At 41.7% G+C, this 15,047-nt stretch overlaps 2 protein-coding genes across 2 annotated transcripts; both read left to right on the top strand.

Moving 5' to 3' along the window:
• The first annotated feature begins 270 nt into the window (after positions 1-270).
• Positions 271-4,452, top strand: seta (SET nuclear proto-oncogene a). Its single transcript, XM_070903996.1, has 8 exons — positions 271-490; positions 1,667-1,724; positions 2,040-2,182; positions 2,318-2,421; positions 2,507-2,620; positions 2,933-3,103; positions 3,342-3,473; positions 3,563-4,452. Exons 1-8 carry the CDS (start codon positions 418-420, stop codon positions 3,584-3,586), a joined length of 819 nt encoding a protein of 272 aa, XP_070760097.1. The 5' UTR covers positions 271-417; the 3' UTR covers positions 3,587-4,452.
• A 2,286-nt stretch (positions 4,453-6,738) lies between these two features.
• LOC139284424 (outer dense fiber protein 2-like) lies at positions 6,739-14,621 on the top strand. The gene is made up of 17 exons (XM_070904687.1): positions 6,739-6,965; positions 7,179-7,277; positions 7,744-7,874; positions 8,321-8,450; positions 8,591-8,722; positions 8,809-8,883; positions 8,973-9,044; positions 9,223-9,339; positions 9,756-9,953; positions 10,748-10,857; positions 11,932-12,067; positions 12,282-12,392; positions 12,777-13,040; positions 13,544-13,644; positions 13,780-13,942; positions 14,042-14,167; positions 14,296-14,621. Exons 1-17 carry the CDS (start codon positions 6,864-6,866, stop codon positions 14,440-14,442), a joined length of 2,214 nt encoding a protein of 737 aa, XP_070760788.1. The 5' UTR covers positions 6,739-6,863; the 3' UTR covers positions 14,443-14,621.
• The last annotated feature ends 426 nt before the right edge of the window (positions 14,622-15,047 follow it).

Genomic DNA, 15,047 nt, shown 5'->3' with positions numbered 1-15,047 from the left:
CTGAAGGTTTGGCCTTGCCTGAATAAACGTAATTTTTGGCCGCAATTAATTTTTAAATCAATTATTTGATAAATATAAGAAATAATTGGAGGTTTTGTTCATTTTGGGTGTAATTTCAGGGGAAGAGACTGTAGTAAATCAGCAAATTGGAGCCGGATAGTGAGACCTATTTTGAGAGGCGGAGCTCGTCGCTTCTCCATTCGGCGAGGCGCGTTCGTAATGAAAGGAGCGCGTGAGCAGCGCTTGCTGTGACTTCCTCGCTCATCGGCAGCTACATTGTGTGGAAAGCAGCACGTTGTTGGCTTCTGCACGCTGAACTTTACGCCGAATTAACGTTCTCCTGTTCAAGGAGAAACCAGATTCAAAGCTACCAGATATTTTCTCAGACGTCTGTAAGTTACCCCAGCTTGCGAAAACATGTCGGCCTCGGCGGCAAAAGTGAGTAAAAAGGAGCTGAACTCGAACCATGACGGAGCGGACGAAACCTCCGGTAAGGGGAATGGCGGCCTCCTGTTCACCGCCATTTTCACTTTCTTCTCTAACATAATTTGCATTGCCACGGGGTGCATTATACTTAATAATTATTGTGTGTGTTGTTTTGTTTTTGGTTAATGCCCCAGGACTTTCTTTGCAGTTGACCACTGCGGTTGCTGCGTGTATTCACATTTCGAGAACAGCAGCTAGCTCGTCAGCTAACGCGGTTATTAGCATGCCGCTACTCCTGCCTGCTGTTGTTCAGTTCAGCCCGGTGCTGAGAGGCCATGTTAGCTAGTTGATTTAGCATCATCAGCGTGGCCAGTTATGTCGTTGGTTACTGACTGAGTGGCCGTATGCGATGCTGGAGGATCATTGTTCTGCGTGCTGTTGTAAAATTACCTCAAATTGGCATATACGCGTTTACGTTGCTATAATGGTGTTTAATAACCGTAAAAGTTGTCAATTTCATTTGGGCATTAGCGGTTAGCCAGCTAGTGTTGTTGTTGTAATGTTACCTAACGCTAGCTGACGACGTTATGTTTTGTTACTCAAAAATGCATTTAAATTCACCGGCCCTGCAATCAGTCAAACTCGGTAATTATTATTTTTAGACAACTGGTTACAGGACTCCGCTGTATGAGCAACGCTTTAATAGTTAGGGGGGGTCTATCCTGGCATCTGTCCTAGCTCGGTCTCTCACGTTATCGCGGCTCTGTGTGTGCAGTCAGATGTCCCACATTTAAACCACGCGGCCTTGTCGGTAGCAGCCGGCAGGAAACGGTGAGTGTCTGAGCCGCTAGAGCTGCAGCCATTGGCCGCTCACATTACCTTAACCTCCGGCAGAGCCCGGCTTTTAATCTATGAGTTACATGATAGCTATCGTTATCTACCGCGTACTAACGATGGGTTAGCTGTTGTAAACACCGTAGTGTGAAGTATTTGAATAGCAAAATATCGCTCGTTTAGACTTTAGGTAGTTTTCTGAATTAAAGTAAACTTAGTTGCCGCTATAAATAACTCACTCAAATTGCAAATTTACTTAAATTTGTATACGACCTACTTTCTATTTATTAATATCCATGTCCATGAGGTTTTTCGGTCCCAGTCCTGGCTGTTGATGTGCTTACCTTGTGTGTAATAAGTTCTACATACTTTGTAACGCATGTATTTCTTTTTTTTTTCCCCACAGAGAAAGAGCAGCAAGAAGCTATTGAACACATTGACGAAGTTCAAAATGAAATTGACAGGTAATAAAAAAAGTGTCAATTTATTAGAATTTAGGCATGTCACACCTTGTTGGGGCTGAAGTGATTAGTACATCTTTTTAAAGGAAGAGGAACTGACTCCTGAAATCAGATGCTGTAATTTGTGGTTGGCATGAAAACACTGCAGAATCTCAGCCCTCCATGGTGCACTGTTTATGGTTGTGCCTAAATATATTATATTGATTGACCACGTACAGAACAACTGGGAATGGGATTTTTTTTTGTATGTACACTCAATCAGCATAAACAGTCGAAACTTATTTTTTATTCGGTTTGTGTTGTTATTTTTCCCTTCAGGTTGAACGAGCAAGCCAGTGAGGAGATCCTCAAAGTAGAACAGAAATACAACAAACTCCGTCAGCCATTCTTTCAGAAGAGGTCAGAACTGATCGCCAAAATCCCCAACTTCTGGGTCACCACGTTTGTCAACCATCCACAAGGTAAGCAATTCAATGAGGTTTTTATTGCCACAGTCTGCCTGACAGAAATAATTTAATCATAATGACAAAAGTGTGTTTGATTTGGACAGTGACCTAAAGTTAAAATCTTGTCTGTATGATCTGCTTCCCCCACAGTATCTGCCCTACTGGGAGAGGAAGATGAAGAAGCACTTCATTACCTGAGCCGAGTGGAGGTGACAGAGTTTGAAGACATCAAGTCAGGCTACAGAATAGATTTTGTAAGTATTGTAATGTGTTTACACACACACACACACGGAGGTGCAAGTTGTTGTGTTCTTACCTGGGTGCCTTTTTATCTTCTAGTATTTCGATGAAAATCCGTACTTCGAAAACAAAGTACTTTCCAAAGAGTTCCATTTGAATGAGAGCGGAGACCCATCTTCAAAGTCAACAGAAATCAAATGGAAATCAGGAAAGGTATGTGCATCTTTTGGGTTTGTTGTTGGCAAAGTAAACTAGAGGGTTTTTCTTTTTACCTGCAACCAGTTAGGTAGCATTCATATGATCCCCCTTTCGAATGTTTTTTTTTTTCTTTTTCCTATTTGACATTGGAGCTGTTTCAGTTTTTTTCTTTTTTTCCCCAAGTGGAGCCCTGATTTTTATGCTAGCTTTTAGTTCTTAATTTAAAATAAACTGTAATAAACTTACACCAGCAATGACGACCTGACTCAAGAGCATGCACATTAAAGGTTTTCAGTTAAACATTTGTTTCTCTCCATGTGTTTGTAGGACCTGACCAAGCGCTCTAGCCAGACACAGAACAAAGCAGGAAGGAAGAGGCAACATGAAGAGCCAGAGAGCTTCTTCACTTGGTTCACTGATCACGCTGACGCTGGCGCAGATGAGCTCGGGGAGGTCATCAAGGACGACATCTGGCCAAACCCTCTGCAGTACTATCTGGTATGTTTACGACCAAGTTAATGTGTGCTTGTGGCGTGTAAATTTCTCTGCCACTTTCCACAATAAGCAGACATCTTTTGGCTATCCATTTATTAATTTGCCTAATTTTTATCTTTGTATTGATGTTCCAGGCACTTGCTGATAACATGTATTCCATCCACCAAGGCAGCAAATTTTCTACCACGTCTGGTATATCTGAAAGACAAACAAAAGTACTGAAAGTGATTCTTATCCCTAGGTTCCTGACATGGATGACGAAGAGGGTGAAGGTGAGGACGACGAAGAGGACGAGGAGGGTCTGGAGGACATAGACGAGGAGGGAGATGAAGATGGAGAGGAGGACGAAGAGGACGATGGAGAAGATGGAGAGGTAAAGTGATAGTCAAACGTTTTTCTGTCTTTAACAGTAGTTTGTTTTCAACACTTGCTGACTGTCTGTCCGATACCTTATTCTTTCAGGATGACGAGGGAGAAGACGACTAAAAAATAACATAATCTACCCAGACCCTCAACCTTCTATTTCCTGTTTTTCCACTCACGTTCGGGAGCAAAGGTTTTACTTTTTTTTTTTTCTTTTTTTTTTTACTTTTCTTTTTTATTTTAAATCCGTGTGCTTCATTTTCCATTCTGAGGCCTCTTCACTTGTCGGTGCCATGTTATGTTCTCCTTTGACTCATCTTAGGCCAATGGCACTTTGCCCTGAATTGTGAGTACCATCCCCAAAGTCATCTCAAAAATAATAAAAAATAATAAAAATAAAAATAGAATCAGCACGGCATCCTGAGTAGAATTTGAAAACAATTCACACAGAATTCCTCCTGTTAAAGGTTGTGTGGTAAATTGACAAAAGCCATGGTGTAGTGACCCAGCGCTAGTTTACCTCTCAATATTTTTTTCCCCCATATAATTTTTTTTTTCAGTTGGGGTGTTGATCCCTTGAAAAAAACTGTAATTTTTCCCCTATGTGGTTAACGAGTACCAGCTCATTCCTTTGACTTGTAATGTTTAGGGGGAGGGGGGTGGGGTAAGCTCGGGAGGGGCAGGAGTATGTTGGTTATTGGGGAGAGTGGTTATTTTGACACCATTTCTATGGGACTTTTTTTTTTTCATTGTATTGTTTTACAGATATCCATTGAGATTTGAAATGACATTTTTAATAAAGAACAAAATGGAAAAAAAAAACAAGCTTGTAAATTTTGGCCCCCACTGCTTCATGGGTAAAACAAACCTGTTATCTCATAGAATTTACATTTAATCACACTTTCCTTTTCCGCTGGGGGGAAAAGAAACTGTTTTAAATTTGAGGTGTAAAACTTGCTTTGTTACAATAATAAAACTTACTGTGTTTACATGTGTGGGAGTTTTCAAACCAAGTGGGTGCATAGAACTTTATTGTAAAAATAGTTTTAGGTAGCAGCAAAGGCACCTGGGTTAAATGTACAGTCAAAGGTCCATCAGCTCTTGAAGGATTTTGGAGTCATTAGCAGACTTGAAGCAAAGTCTTCTCTTAATAGACGATGAGTGATTAAAGCCAAGAAGGTGTGCTCGGACTCCTCAAATGTGGTTTTAGTGATCGTGTCTGGCCAGTCACTGGGCTGGAAGGCCCAACCTGGAGTGAGAAACAAAAAGAATCAAGTTATCTGAAATGCAAATAGTGACTTGTTAAGATACTATATCTTATTATAAAATACAGCACATGTATTCATACAAGTGGAAAGTCCGAACAACCATGAAATCATTTTCCTACTGCTTGCTCAATGTGCATAATGTAAACTATCACTTGCTCCTAAATGTGAGATACCACACCCTGATAAAGTATGGCATAAAGATTTCATTTGTTAGTGGTTTCCTAGAGAAATTACTTAATTTTAGCTTTGACTTAAAATTAAAGTTATTGCTCCATAATTAATATTAACAATACTAAATCCTGACTAATTAAATACAACATTTCTCCAAAGTTACTTAAATATACATAATTTACATTAACGTTCATTATGACAAAATGAAACTAATACAGGTATTTCATAAGTTACATGAGTGCATAAATTAATTTGAACTTCCATTTAATAAAGTTACTTATTTCATAATTAAGACTTAGCTTACGGCATAAATACAGGTACTCCAGTATTTCAGATTCTGACTACTACAGTATGTAGTACACGTTTTTAATAATTATCAGAAGCTTTTTCGTCGATATATGATGACAAAAGTGACCAGATCAACGAAGCAGACAAACTTTTTACAGAACAGTGTTTATTTGGTCGAAATCATGTCTGTCTCATCTCACAGTACACAGAACTGATCGGGATGTTGTTGAAACTGCACTCAGTAATAAATAACCTGGTTTTAGTTAAAGGTTTTGAAGATGTATACTGCATGTTTGCACCGTTACGGGTTCGTACCCACCTAAATGAGTTTTACACAGAGGACAGGTGGCCACTGTCCACGAGAACCCCGGGAACCAGGAGAAGTGTTTATCAGCCGGCCAGTGCTGGGTAACATCCGCTTTTCTGAACGTTATCACCTCAAACTGGTGTCCGTGGGGGTTTTCAAAAAGCTGGATGTTAACCCTTCGGCCCCCGACCAACGTGTCGTTGCGGCTTGAGAGCGCCAGCCGGCTGGGAACGAAGTGGATGTCCGTCCCGAACGCTAGCTCGTGTCCGCACGCCCTGCACAGTATTAGGGTGGCGGTGCTGGTTCCCCCCTCCTCCGCCACGGCGGCACACGCCTCACCGGGCTGGTATGCAGCGGGATAAAACAGGAGTACAAAGGAAATACACGGCATTATTAACCTCTCCAGCGGCTTTACTAGCAGCCACAGGCTCCGTTTGCACCTCATTGCTGCCTTGCACGCACATGGAAGGCTCGTCACAAACAAGCTAGCTTAAACTCCAAGTAGCTAGCCGTGTTTTTAGCGGAGGTGGTGCGTCGAGCGAACAATCGACGAGTGTCGTTTGATTGTCAAATACCAGTCGAAAGTACATCAGATTAATCACTTAAGTATTTTAACTCGGTCAATAAGTACTAACTTGCATTGTTAATAAACTGCTATATGGTGATTCGTGAACTTCAGAGGCGACTAGCTAATACAGTGAGCATTAGCTTGCTCGTCAGGCTAACTTATGTTCGGAAGCGCCATTGAAAGAAACAGGAAATGCAGTCATCTGAAGCATTTCCTTCTCTTAACTGCGCACATTACAGTACAACCGTCACGTAACTGTTAAAATGTAATTTAACCGTTTGAAATGAATCTGCTTTAGTAGAAAAGCCATTTCACGCATATATTTGCCACATTTGAACAATAGTAGAACGTTTTTCTATAAACCGCGTTCACCACCATTTTGGGTTTCATTGAGCTTTTTGTGATTGTTTTGTTTTTTTGTTTAAGAAAGAGGGATAGTAAGATAAAAGAGGCAGCTGGACAAAAAACCTCCATAGTAGTAGAGATGGCGCTATAAAAGCGTTTTAACAGTTAATGTTAGCAGTTTAAACATCACCCGCTGCTTTCAGTGGTTACCACGGGCAACGCGTACCGAAAAGTCGCCTCCGCCAATCACAGAACGAGATATTGCAAACGAGCCAATCAGGGCGGTCGTTTGTTGACCAACGTAACCGTCCGCTCCACAGACGAAAGTCGAGATTTATCCTGTAAACATCTAACTTAGCACGGTAATAATGAATTACCGGTTTTTAATATTAGTTTGGTTGGGTCTTCTTTGATCCTGAGCGCGGTTTGAATGTTGTTTAACGGCTCGAAAGAATGAAAACCCGGGAATCGCCACCGCCTCCGGTTCATGTCCATGTACCGGAGACCACACCTGTACATGTTCACATGAGGAGGAGTCCCAGCAGGACGCCACAGGTTAGTACACCAAATGTCTGTATGTACATCGATCGTTTGGCCACCTGTCTGTTTTCACCTGCACAGATTTGTTAGTGTCTTTAGTACATTGTAATTTCCCCTTTTAACATACTTTTTAAAGAGTTTACAAATAGATTGACAAAACAATTAAGAGGATGGTGATGCTACAATAGGTATTATGTGTTATACCTGTGGAATCCCTCCTTTTTTCAGCAGAACAGGACAAAAGCTGTTCAGGAGAAGGGAGATGGAGGGAGGCCAAAGGTCCGGACGCCGTGGATTCCTCCTGGAAGACTGTCCTGCCGAAGAGATGTGGGTTCATACAAGTGTCAAGCCTCTTTATAGTGTTTATGTCTCACTGCCATGCTTTCAACCAGTGCCAATAAATAATATGCTTGCAAATGAACACAATTGGAAAGAGGAAATGATATTCTGGCAGGGGTTTGCTCCCCAGACAGGCTTGAATGTGGTCAAACAAAGATTACAAACAAAACTGAATTGAAACAGACTAGAGTAAAACATAATCATCTCATTCCATGGCTTGTTTACCAAGGCCTAAATCCATTTAAAGCTGTCATAACTGTTTATTTGAAACAGCAACATGCAGAAATTTGACCCCTGCGATAAACGTAGGATAGACTTTATTGATTGATTGCTGTTGATGTGCTTCCCCTGGTTCGATTGCAGACTCTAGTACATATATTTATTAGCCCTGTTGTGCATTTTGTTGTCATAATTCACTGAACATGAGTTCTGTTTGTTTGTGTGTGATGATCAGAGAAGCAGAGTGCAGCATCAGTCAGAAAGTGGATTTGGACCTCAGCGTGATGCAGAGGAGCAGGAAGAAGAGCTGGCTGCAGTATCCACTGTCCTACTCAGAGAGCAAGAAAGCATTCGTCGTTTAAAGAAGTAACCCACCCTAACACACTTTAATGGTGTTATAAAGTGGAGGTTGTACACTTTTTGTTTCTGGGGACATTTTGTTTTGTGAGATGAGATATCCCATCCAGATGGTTTTAGGAGACAGTTTTTTTGTTGTCAGTCTCCTCAAAATTAAAAAGCAAAGGGCTTCTCTCCGGGTCGACATTTGACATCATACAGGGAGAGATGTAGAAGAGAGAGACCAGAAATAACAATACAGCAAAATTAGGTTACAAAATATGTTGTATATGTGCTGTTTTATTTAGCGAACTGTGCTCGTCAGCACTGCAGTTGGTCCCTGGGTAACATTTTGTGGAACAGCTGTAGGACATAAAACCTGCTGTGGAGTAGACAGAAGGAGTTTCTCACTGTGGGTTAAGAATCATCATGATCATCAATATTTTGAGGAAACTTTTTGTGTTTATTGCTTGCAGCTCGGATTCTAGGGGTCAACACAGAGAGACAGACGTGCTCCTGAGGGCGCTTGTAGAAGCAGAAATCGATGGTGTAGCAGTAGCTAGTCAGCTGACAGCTCTGAAGGAGACTATCGACAGCCTTGCTAAGGTAAATTTGGTAGCAAATGATCATGTTGTATACACAGTCGGTCAGAGGATGAAGCATGGATGCAGGATGAATGACTGGAAGAGGACATATTTTGCTGTACATGATTGTGTTTCATATTTATTCACTTTTTTATTTTTTAGGACAAGCGGCTATCAAAATTGCACGCAGCTTCACTGGGACGGCAACAGGACTTGCTGTTAGAGAAGATAGAGATGTTTGACAACACGAATCACAGCCTTCGAGAGCTCCTCAGAGAGTGGAGTGAATACGAGGTACAAGTAGAGGAAAACTGAAGGAGAGCAAATGTCAGCGTGGAATAATTCTCTTCTGACTGTTTGCTGTGTTGTTGTGTCCACAGAGAGAGTCATTGGAGTGGTCCGAACAGAAAGATGCCTTAAAGAAGAGAATGGCAGACAGTGAAGCAGAGAACATTGTGAGTAATCATCGCCTGGTCATATGCAGTGCTGTTTTTTCCTTATCATCAGACACCAGACAGTTTTTTTTTTCCTTCTTCTCTTTCAGCGACTTTTGGCCAAACTCACCAACAAGGAGAAAGAGGCTTCTAAGCTTGCTGAGCATTTGGACTTTGAAAAGGTTTGAAACTTACCATTAGATTTGTGCTACTACTACACTGGTTTATAAAAGTTTACACTACTTGTATTTTGGTAACAGAAAAGGTTTATATATCTTACACAGCCATGTAGACCTTTAAGGTTCAGGTGTTCACAAATAGGAACTCCCCCTCACCCTCTGCTCCACTCTGCCATGGCAGGACAACGTTAAGACGACGGAGGAGCTTTCAAGAATCCTGCAGTCAACCCGCGACCATCTGGAATCTGAGCTGAACAGAACAGAAGCTGAAAAGGCCCATCTGGCTGCTCAGATTCAGGTCTGTGAACATGAAACACAATAAAACACACACACACACTTGAACTGTCAGATGTGGACCAGTTGTTTTCATCGGCCCAACACAGTGAAATGGGTGCTGCTGTCGGTGTGATGATATTATATATGATGATGATTTTATACTTTGGTCATATTGCCTCTTTCTCTGCTCTGATTATCAAACACTCCCTGTAGTCTTGAAAGGAGGCTCTGAAACGTCTGTGGTTGCTCCTTTGTGGCGGACAGCAGCTGTAGTCCGCTTGGTGACCCAGAGTCATGTCAAAATGTTCGTGGAAACTTCTCACACCCCTGCCGCTGCATTATCACACACAGTTCGTCCACAACAAGCAGCATATAAGGGCCTTCATTATTACAAACTGGGTGTGTGAATGTCTCTTTCCCTCCCTGTGTGTGGAGCAGGAGATGCAGCAGAGCCACGAGCAGCAGCAGGAGGATCTTCAGGCTCTGCAGGAGGAGCTGCAGACTCTGAGGCAGCGGAGAGAAGAGGAGAATGAGGAGCAGGGGCGGCAAGACCAGGAGGCGCTGGCCCTGCTGACCCAGCAGGCTGAGCGAGCCGAAGAGTCCGCCCGGCAGCTTGCGGCAAAACTGCAGGAGAAGGTCAGTATTCAGAGGTACCACAGGTCCACAACTCAATGTCTGACAATCACAGGACATCAGAGTGGTGGGTGGAGATGGGTCCTGTAACTTGGTGGTACACAAAGCATAAAACTATTACAAGCAGCGTGTCTTTTCTACGAACAGCCCCAGTTCCTCAGAATGAGCCACAGACCTCTCTGCGGTTTATCCTGCATGCAAATGAGTTTTCTCCCTGGTGGCGGTGTCTTGTCTGATCACACGCTTTTATGCAAATCAAGTTCAAAGGAAGTTCAGCCAGCGTCTTGGTTCAGTTGCAATATTCCACACGAGCACCAGATTCTGAGGCGAGGACAGGCTAGATGAGATAGACAGACAACCCTTATTGTCTCCCTTGGGAGTCATTTGTCTTAGGCATTCGAGAGAACACAGTTGACATAGCAGCACAGCACACATCTACAATCGATCTACAGTTAACATGCAGTACCACACACACATCTATAGACACCAGAACATACACACTAAGAATATGGCATGATGCGCTGCACCAAAAATAGGCTGCTGTAGCTTATTATCACTTTAAAAGCACATGACGGCAGAGTTTGTCGAGTACATGCAGCAGACTCCAGAACAGACGTGTTGTGGGGAATCGGCAGTTTCTCGCTTGAGTTTCTTTTACTTTACTGTGAATCTTGTCTTGCAACTCCCACCTCCTTTTGTTTCAGCAAAAGTAATATAAATGCATTCCAGGTGTGAAATAAGTTGAAAGGTGAAAACAAGACCACTAATGAGAAAACAACATGGGCGTTTTGTTTAAGGAATCCTTGTTGGCTCAAGCTCTGTCCACATCCAGCGACTGGTGCCTCCGCCATTCTAAAGAGGCAGCTGCTAAAGGACAGATGGAGGAGGACATTTCTGCTCTCAAATTGTAAGTGCACATGTAGTTTTTTGCTGTAAAACATCATGATGTGTTCATTTTTCCACATTGTGATTTTGACTTCACAAAAACGATGTTATTTGATACAATCATCCCTATTTACAAACATGGATGATCAGGCAATCATATTGAACCCTTACTTATTATTATTATTATTATTATTATTATTGGCGTCTTTTTCATGATAGAATTTATGTCAGCACTTCATGTGGAGCAGATATTGATTAAAGTCACACTCCTCTTACAGCAAAATAGAACTGGCGTTCTAAAGAGCGTGGAAACGAAGTGTGGAGTGTTGTAGAACTGTCTGTAATGAATTCAGAAAAAGAGTTTTATTCGACCTACATTCTCATATGTATATGAAGCTCGATGCCTTCATAAGACCACAGAATGAAGTTACACTCGAGTCTTATAGATAGATCAATGATAGAAGTGAAAGTTGTCTTGGCAAAGATCCTTTGTCTTCAAACAATGCGAGCTCTCAGTCTTCTAATGTGTCTCTGTGAGAGAGAACAGAGGAAGAAAAGAGGATGCTTGACTTAAAGCCTTATGCACCAAATGTCAAACTGACCTGCACGCACAGAGGAGAAAGAAAGACACATCTTTGTATAGTTAATGTATATATAGTATAAAGTATAAAAATAGTAGTAATATAAGCAGTATATATGGGTTTCCACCACAGGGGTCGGGCTATGCAAGACTACCTTTTAAAAAAAGGTTTGTAAAGTTCTAAAAGTGTGATTCCACAGTTCCTGCAGTTGTCATGTCACTTATTGTAATTGCAATGACGAAGCTTCAGCTGCAGAGTTACTTTGGTTAAATTTGACATTGCATATTCAGAAATATCATTCTGATTTTTATATGGTGCATTCAAGACAGAGAGTTTGTAAAGTAGTATGTCATAAAAAAATGACAAATGTGCAAAGTGCTGTGAGTGTCAAACAAAACAATTTCTATTTCATAATGTAAAATAAAGTTTGCTTTACAACAGTCTTGGAAAATACATAATTATGGAGGCTGTGATGACAACATAACACAAGCTTTACATACGTGCTGCCGTCACAGTCAGGTGACGGAGCTGAACTCTCAGCTTCATTCAGCAGAGGAGAGGAGTCGGGCGGAGAGGGAGGAGCTCAGGGATCAGCTTCATCACCTCAGTGCTGAAAACGCTTCCATCAAGCTGGACAACCAAAGACTCGAGGTACACATAACTTCAAATCATAAACATTTATTAAATCAGAAGCACCTCATTCATCATGTTGTGTGAAATTGTTATAAAATGTCTTTTATTTAATTTATTTTGTAGCTCTTACAGTTCATTTTCTTCACCAAAGTGTGGTAAATTATCTTCTTCTACTGTTCTTCATTTCTGTGGACTAAAGGAAGCATTTATTATAATCATACGTCATATTCAGGGTCAGCTGACGTCATCTGAAGAGAAGCTCAGAGGTCTGCAGTCTGAAGCCCGTCGGCTGAAATCGTCAATCAGAAAGTACGAAAACCTGGTGGAGAAATACAAGAAGAAGGTACAGTCGTGCTCTCAGTGAAGCTGCTTCCCTTCACACTCAAACCTGCAAACAAATGATGAGTAGCTTAAAGCACTTCCTGCACAGTGATTTGCTTTTCTAATACTGTGACTGCAAAGTGGATGTAGAGACAAACTGCAAACGTAAAAAGTATATGTACTGGTGACATTCTGTCTCGCCAACAAATGTTAAAGAGAATTTAAAGGGTCAGTTCACCCCAATCAAAAAACACAGAAGATCTTATTTCCCTCTGTTGATGGGAGGGATACATGAGAACATATATTTTCTGTGATTTGGTTGAAGCCTCTCTTCATGCAGACACTCCAGATACCAGAAAGCGTTGAAGTTTACTGTGTTGTGGTGACGTCAGGCTTCTCTGCGCAGGTCCAGCAGGCTCGTCTGGAATCAGAGGAGTTCTGCCTGAAGCTGGAGACGACTCAGAAGGAGGCGCGGGAGGTGAAGGTGAGCCTGGAGAGGGAGAAGGAGCAGGCGAGGAGGGAGCTGCTGGGCCGGCTCAGAGAGCTCGAGGCGCTGCCCGACAGACTGAGGAGGACCGAGCAGCAGCTCAGAGGCGCCCAGCAGGAGGCAGACGCCCACGAGAGGAGGAACATGGAGCACAACTCCGCCCTCTCTGAAGTCAGACACAAGGTACTTTACAGACTGTGAGATATATTATAGCTTTGATAGGTAGAGGAAAAAAATAGGTGCAATCGTGAAGGTTTATTTTGTTGTATTTCAGGAATTAGTTTGTTGAACTTGAGCAAATACAAGTTAATCAAAGGTTTTAAACAAAGGTCACGGGTCTATAATGAGGTTCAACAACAGACGTTTCAATATAAAGCATGAGTGAGAAGTCACATGACTCACAACCAGCATGGTAATTGAACAGAGTTTTGGTAAACTGTTGACCTGCCAGATTAAACATTTTGGTGGTTTCACAAGCTGCCTAATTTAGTTAGAAAGACCTATTAGCTACATTGATGCAGGGTGAATGCATGGAAGTGGATTACATTTTTTTCAGTTTTGGGCTATTTTGCCTTCATTTGAAAGATGAGAGACAAAGGTTTAGGTTTAGGTTTAGACCCTTCGGCCACCAGGACGCTTGATGCAGGTGGATTTCACACTTTGTTGTTAACTGTGTTCCTCCACAGGTGGAACAGCAGGGCACTCAGCTGGAGACGTTTCAGCAGAGGAACCTGCTGCTGCAGGAGGAGAACAACGTTCTCAAAGAGAAAATACACACATTTGAGAGGTACTTTAAAACATAAATATATTCATTTTTAATATAAAAGTATCACTTGTACACAATGATTGCAGAAATAACAAAACACAGAAATGGTTTCCATTAATGTTCCAAACTACAAACTGTTGATTTCTGTTGTTGTAGGCGCCTGGATGACATGAAGGTAGAGAACAAAGAGATGTGTCAGGCTCTCTCCTCAAAGGAAGCCAGCATCCGCAGCATTCAGCAGCAGCTGGAGGAGAAGACCTGTGAGTGCAGCGTCCTGTCCAGACAGCTTCAACAAACTCTGGACGACGCACAGAGACAGGTCTGAAACTATGCAGTCACTTCTTTTAGGAGTGGCCGCTGAGAAAATTGCAGTGCATGTAAATGTAGTGAGGAAAACTTAAACTCAACATGTTTTCAGGTGGACAGCAGCATGCAGAGGGTTTTGGCCAAAGAGAGGGTGTCTCAGTCTAAAGCCTTGGACCTGCAGAGCCAGCTGAGCCGAGCCAAAACAGAGCAGAGTCAGCTACAGCGAAGCAAGGAGGAGGTACGTTATGATGTCCATGGATTTTCATGTTGGACATACAACTGTTGGTACTCTTGCAAGAACTGCTGTGAACTGTAACAAACAATGGAAATCCAAATTCTTGTTTCTGTGTTTCTGTTTGTCTTCAGATGGAGCGTCGTTTCCAGAGTCAGCTGCAGAACATGAAGGACAGACTGGAGCAGTCAGACTCTACAAACCGCAGTCTGCACAACTACGTTCATTTTCTCAAAACCTCATATGGAAATGTGTTTGGTGACTCTTCTCTTGGAAGCTGACTGCAGAATCTTCCGACCTGACGAGCATTCATCCATTCCCAAAGCAGTGAAGGAGACCTACATGACATTTATTGACTTTTGACTTGAGAGTTTTATGTACTGTCTATGAAATTGATTTAGAAACTTTTTGTAAATTAAATTCTTACATTTAGGTGCCTGAAATGTACGATTCTTTTGAATAAATATGTTTTTTTTTTAATCTTCCATCTTTCAGGTATCTGAATTTGAAAACACAATAAACACCCAAGTATTAATTCCCCCTAAACAATATTTAATAGCAGTCTTCTTTACAGCCAAACTGAAGTCTCACTTATTATTTCTGTGTAAATTAGAGATAGCATATAAGTCCACACATATAAAGAGATTTCCTAAACATAATATTTCCGTCTCCTCATGCCAAACCCCATTTGGAACTTTGGAAATTCAAGATAGTCTTCCTCATTTGCAAACATAAAAAACATATAAGAGATAAATTATGACATTTTATAAACTAATTTGGTCTGTTATTTCACTCTGCATATATTTGATGCAACAAAATCGCTTGCTTCATTTAAATGTCAACATTTTGTCATTGGGTTGTCTGGGAAAGTGCATTCACAGCACCA

The sequence above is a fragment of the Enoplosus armatus genome, chromosome 4, assembly GCF_043641665.1.
Source record: "Enoplosus armatus isolate fEnoArm2 chromosome 4, fEnoArm2.hap1, whole genome shotgun sequence".
Lineage (NCBI taxonomy): Eukaryota > Metazoa > Chordata > Actinopteri > Centrarchiformes > Enoplosidae > Enoplosus > Enoplosus armatus.
Note: the sequence above shows the minus strand (reverse complement) of the source record. Positions and strands in the feature narration are given on the sequence as shown.

Coding starts and splice junctions, on each gene's coding strand:
- seta (XM_070903996.1), top strand. CDS start 418: ATGTCGGCCTCGGCGGCAAAAGTGAGTAAAAAGGAGCTGAACTCGAAC. Junction 1,725..2,039: donor GTTCAAAATGAAATTGACAG/GTAATAAAAAAA, acceptor TTTTCCCTTCAG/GTTGAACGAGCAAGCCAGTG. Junction 3,104..3,341: donor ACCCTCTGCAGTACTATCTG/GTATGTTTACGA, acceptor TCTTATCCCTAG/GTTCCTGACATGGATGACGA.
- LOC139284424 (XM_070904687.1), top strand. CDS start 6,864: ATGAAAACCCGGGAATCGCCACCGCCTCCGGTTCATGTCCATGTACCG. Junction 7,875..8,320: donor AGCATTCGTCGTTTAAAGAA/GTAACCCACCCT, acceptor TATTGCTTGCAG/CTCGGATTCTAGGGGTCAAC. Junction 12,393..12,776: donor TGGAGAAATACAAGAAGAAG/GTACAGTCGTGC, acceptor TTCTCTGCGCAG/GTCCAGCAGGCTCGTCTGGA.